The sequence below is a fragment of the Numenius arquata genome, chromosome 6, assembly GCF_964106895.1.
Source record: "Numenius arquata chromosome 6, bNumArq3.hap1.1, whole genome shotgun sequence".
In the NCBI taxonomy this organism is placed as follows: domain Eukaryota; kingdom Metazoa; phylum Chordata; class Aves; order Charadriiformes; family Scolopacidae; genus Numenius; species Numenius arquata.
Window position 1 is genome coordinate 26,412,332 of NC_133581.1, and position 4,424 is coordinate 26,416,755.

The 4,424-nt window shown below is 41.4% G+C and overlaps 1 protein-coding gene across 1 annotated transcript; it reads left to right on the forward strand.

The window, feature by feature from the left end:
- Positions 1 to 897: 897 nt before the first annotated feature.
- Positions 898 to 2,886, forward strand: KCNA4 (potassium voltage-gated channel subfamily A member 4). The gene has a single exon (XM_074149031.1). It carries the CDS (start codon positions 898 to 900, stop codon positions 2,884 to 2,886), a length of 1,989 nt encoding a protein of 662 aa, XP_074005132.1.
- The last annotated feature ends 1,538 nt before the right edge of the window (positions 2,887 to 4,424 follow it).

Consider the following 4,424-nt stretch of genomic DNA (forward strand, 5'->3'; position numbering starts at 1 on the left):
TGTGGTAATAGATGACACAGTTTCAGTGTGACCTTTTAGGAAAACAATCCAATCTTTTCCCTTTTTGTTTTGTTTATTTTTGTGTGTTTGTGCATGTGCCTCAGGTTAAGTGCTGCTTCTGCATGACCATAACCAAAGGGTGACCCATCCACTCCCTTATGTCCTATGGGGACCTCAGAGCCAGTTTCTCAGTCTTCATCTCCTCTTCCTCCTCCTCCTCTTACCACTGCTGCTGACGCCCTGGGTGCTGCTCCCAGGTTTGAGACGTTGTTGACAGGCTGAAGAAAGGATTTGCAAAGACCTCCTCACTGTGTAAATAAAGTGATGGCTGGAATTAACTTCAACTCCCCAAGTAATGATATTAAACAATAATAAGATTGCTAGGCCAAAGCATTACCAGGAACAAATTATGAGGAAAGAGACTATTTGCATTTGGTTGCAATGATGAACTAAAACCATCTGTGAAGAGCAGGTACCCTTTTATTTGCATATTTTTTCCCTCATGAACGCAGTCTTTGTAGCCTGCAAGGTAGTCATGATTCTGATGAGATCTGTGTTAGCCACAAGAGAGAAATGAAAATAAAGGGGCTTGGCGAATGAGAGAACCAGGCCTCAGCTGTTCCCTGGTTCAGTTTGAGAGTTTCATCTTTTCTTATTGGCAAAACAGTAGTTTGTGTCAAATGTTCCAGACAATAAGAAAATGCAGATCCGTGGTTTTCCAAAACATAGATTCAGTGTAACAAGTATGTTGCCTTGCTGCTCTATGTCCAAGGGACTGCCCTCCAAATGCAAATAGCTTTGAACTTTCTCTAGTGAAAGTTAAGGTTACACTGTATATGAAAGAAAATCTTTTTGCATTAAGTGATTAAAATAAAAAAAAAAAAAAGCAGTTGCAAAATGGAGGTTGCAATGGTGAGTGCGGATAGCTCTGGGTGCAACAGCCACATGCCCTATGGATACGCAGTCCAAGCTCGGGCCCGAGAGAGAGAGCGGCTGGCACAATCGAGAGCCGCAGCAGCTGCGGCCGTAGCCGCAGCAACAGCAGCAGTAGAAGGTGGGGCAACAGGTGGAGGTGGACCATATCACCACTACCATCAGGAACAGAGTCGAGGTGCATCCTCCTCTCATGGTGGGAATGCGTCACGCAGCAGCATGCCCCACCACCAGAGTGGTAAGAGGTGGAAGAAAGGGAAAAAGAGGAGCCACCGCTTGGGAAGTAGGGAGTGCGGGGCCTCCTTCCCCTGCTCTGAGCTGCTGCCTCTCAGTGGTTCTGAAGAGAGAATACTCAAGGACTTGAGTGAGGAGGAAGAGGAGGATGAAGATGAGGATGAAGACGATGAGGAAGAAGGAAAGCTCTACTACAGTGATGACTATGGGGAGGATGAGTTTTCATACTCGGACCAGCCACCTGATGATGGTGGAGGCCCTGGGGGTTACAGCTCTGTTCGCTACAGTGAGTACGAGTGTTGTGAGCGTGTGGTAATCAACGTGTCAGGACTGCGGTTTGAGACCCAACTGAAGACTTTAGCTCAGTTCCCGGAGACATTGTTGGGTGATCCAGCGAAACGAGGGAGATACTTTGACCCTCTCAGGAATGAATACTTCTTTGATAGGAACCGGCCGAGCTTTGATGCCATCCTGTACTACTACCAGAGTGGTGGTCGGCTGAAGAGGCCAGTCAATGTACCCTTTGACATCTTCACTGAGGAGGTGAAATTCTACCAACTTGGGGAGGAGGCCATGCTCAAGTTTAGGGAGGATGAAGGGTTTGTCAAAGAGGAAGAGGACAAAGTTTTGCCAGAGAATGAATTTAAGAGGCAGGTTTGGCTGCTGTTTGAGTACCCGGAGAGCTCCAGTCCAGCCAGAGGCATTGCTATTGTCTCTGTCTTGGTCATCTTGATCTCCATCGTCATCTTTTGTCTGGAGACTTTGCCAGAGTTCAGAGATGACAAAGAATTCATCATGTCCCTGAGCTTAGGGAAGGGGCTTTCCAATGAGTCACTTCACCTGGACGTTGGGGAGCACACCATCTTCAATGACCCTTTTTTCATTGTAGAGACAGTATGCATCATTTGGTTCTCCTTTGAGTTTACAGTGCGCTGCTTTGCGTGTCCAAGCAAAGCACACTTCTTCAAGAACATCATGAACATCATAGACATTGTCTCCATCTTGCCTTACTTTATTACTCTGGGCACTGACTTGGCACAGGAGCAGGGCAGTAATGGTCAACAGGCCATGTCTTTTGCCATCCTGAGGATTATCCGTCTGGTCAGGGTGTTTCGCATCTTCAAGCTCTCCAGACACTCCAAGGGTTTGCAGATCCTGGGTCATACGCTCAGGGCCAGCATGAGGGAACTTGGCCTCCTCATCTTTTTTCTTTTTATTGGAGTCATTTTGTTTTCCAGTGCTGTTTACTTCGCAGAAGCTGATGAGCCTGCCACCCATTTTCAAAGCATCCCAGATGCCTTTTGGTGGGCTGTAGTGACCATGACTACAGTTGGTTATGGGGATATGAAACCCATAACTGTGGGCGGAAAAATAGTTGGGTCCCTGTGTGCCATTGCGGGAGTGTTAACCATTGCTTTACCAGTGCCAGTGATTGTCTCCAATTTTAACTATTTCTACCACAGAGAGACTGAGAATGAAGAACAAACGCAGCTGATGCAAAATGCAGTCAGTTGCCCTTACCTCCCAACAAATTTACTGAAGAAATTTAGAAGCTCATCATCTTCATCCACAGAGGATAAATCAGAATATTTGGAGATGGAAGAAGGAGTTAAAGAATCTCTTTGTGTAAAGGAGAAAAAAAGTCAGGACACGGGGAATAGCAGTGAGTCAGAGAAGAAAAACTGTGTAAATTCAAATTCTGTGGAAACTGATGTGTAATTTTGAACATTTCCAGATATATTTATACATTAAAGAGTGCAGTGAAAATAATGAAATATGCAAACAAGAGTCCACAGCATACAGTAGTATGCCATTTAATGGTTAAATACAAATAAAAAGCATTGCTAAACTTGTATTACATATCAAGTAAGTGGTATGACTTGAGGAAGGGATTGTTAGATCTGATATAATTTCAGATTTTATATTTTTATTAGAATGCAAGTGTTTTGCACATGAGGCTGAAAAAATTATTAAAACCAAGTCAGTTTTAAAGTGGGTGCATGAACTGTCGACATCACTAATAACAGCTCTGTGGTAAAAGTTGGCATTCAGAGGTATTTACTATGTAAGAAGCAATGAAGTTTGGTAGTCATTTATCTATTTATCAGTGCTTTAATAGCAGCTACCATAAATCATTGGATACCATAGTCATTGTTTTTCAAATGGTAAATTTATTGTAAAAAGATATTCTACAGAAGATAGATCTAATTTTTTTTTTTTCCTTGAACTCTATTATGCTTGTTTTTAACTGGAAACTTACTTTGAAAAGGCTGCTGACCCTCCAGAAATTGTTTATTTTTATAACACTCTTTGGAGGCATTGCAGCATTTGTTGTCTAATAATGAAAGAAATGAAGTAAGAGAATCGTTTAACCTGGTCTGACCGCGAAGGCAAAATGACTGGAATGCTTTTTTGCACTACTTTATATGCTGGAGATATATTGAAAGAGACTTCATACTGTGAATGTTTACTAATGTAATAGTTCAATGACAATCATTGGAAGAGTGAATTCTGCATCATATTTTATTGTTTCTTTTTTCTTTATGTGATGCTGATGCTGAAACATTACATCAACTCCATACTCTTTTTAATTATGAATATCTGTGATCTGGAAAAGGATTGTGAAGTAAAATTTTATAATCAAAATTATTTGAAATCAGTGTTTTCTACTGATACCCTCAAGAAACACCATCCCAATTTATATCTTTTTCCTGGTTAATTTAACATTCGGAGTCTATGATTAGTACATGCACTTTGTCAGTATTGAAGAAATTCAATGTATGGGAGGAGAAGGCAGAAGTAATAAGATATTCAGTTGTTACAGTACTGACAATTGAGAATTGCTAACTTTTAACATGCTATTATTGGTGCTGCATTTTCCCTTAATTACAGCTTTCACCCATGTGTATTTGAAGCAACATTTAAGATCGAAAATAGGCATTCTGGGATTCAAAATGAACATGCCGGGTCCTATGCAGTTCTTGAGAAAACATTCCATAATTTCTTTTCACTGATTCTTAGGCCAGCTGTATTTTACTCTGTGTCAAAAACTTCCATTGCCCTTCCTAGGAGATTAAGGTAGGTAAAGATTGTCTGGCCTACAGTATATTCCAGACTCCAGATTGAAATAGGTAAGATATTGCTGCATAAAACATAAATAATAGATTCAGAGCAGGCGTGTTTTTTCAGACTTACAATTACCTAGGAAAGGCACAATTAAACTGGAACTGTGTTTGAAGAGGCACTGTGGAACATTC

What these genes read in the sequence shown, in the direction of transcription:
- KCNA4 (XM_074149031.1), top strand. Translation starts at nt 898, where the DNA reads ATGGAGGTTGCAATGGTGAGTGCGGATAGCTCTGGGTGCAACAGCCAC.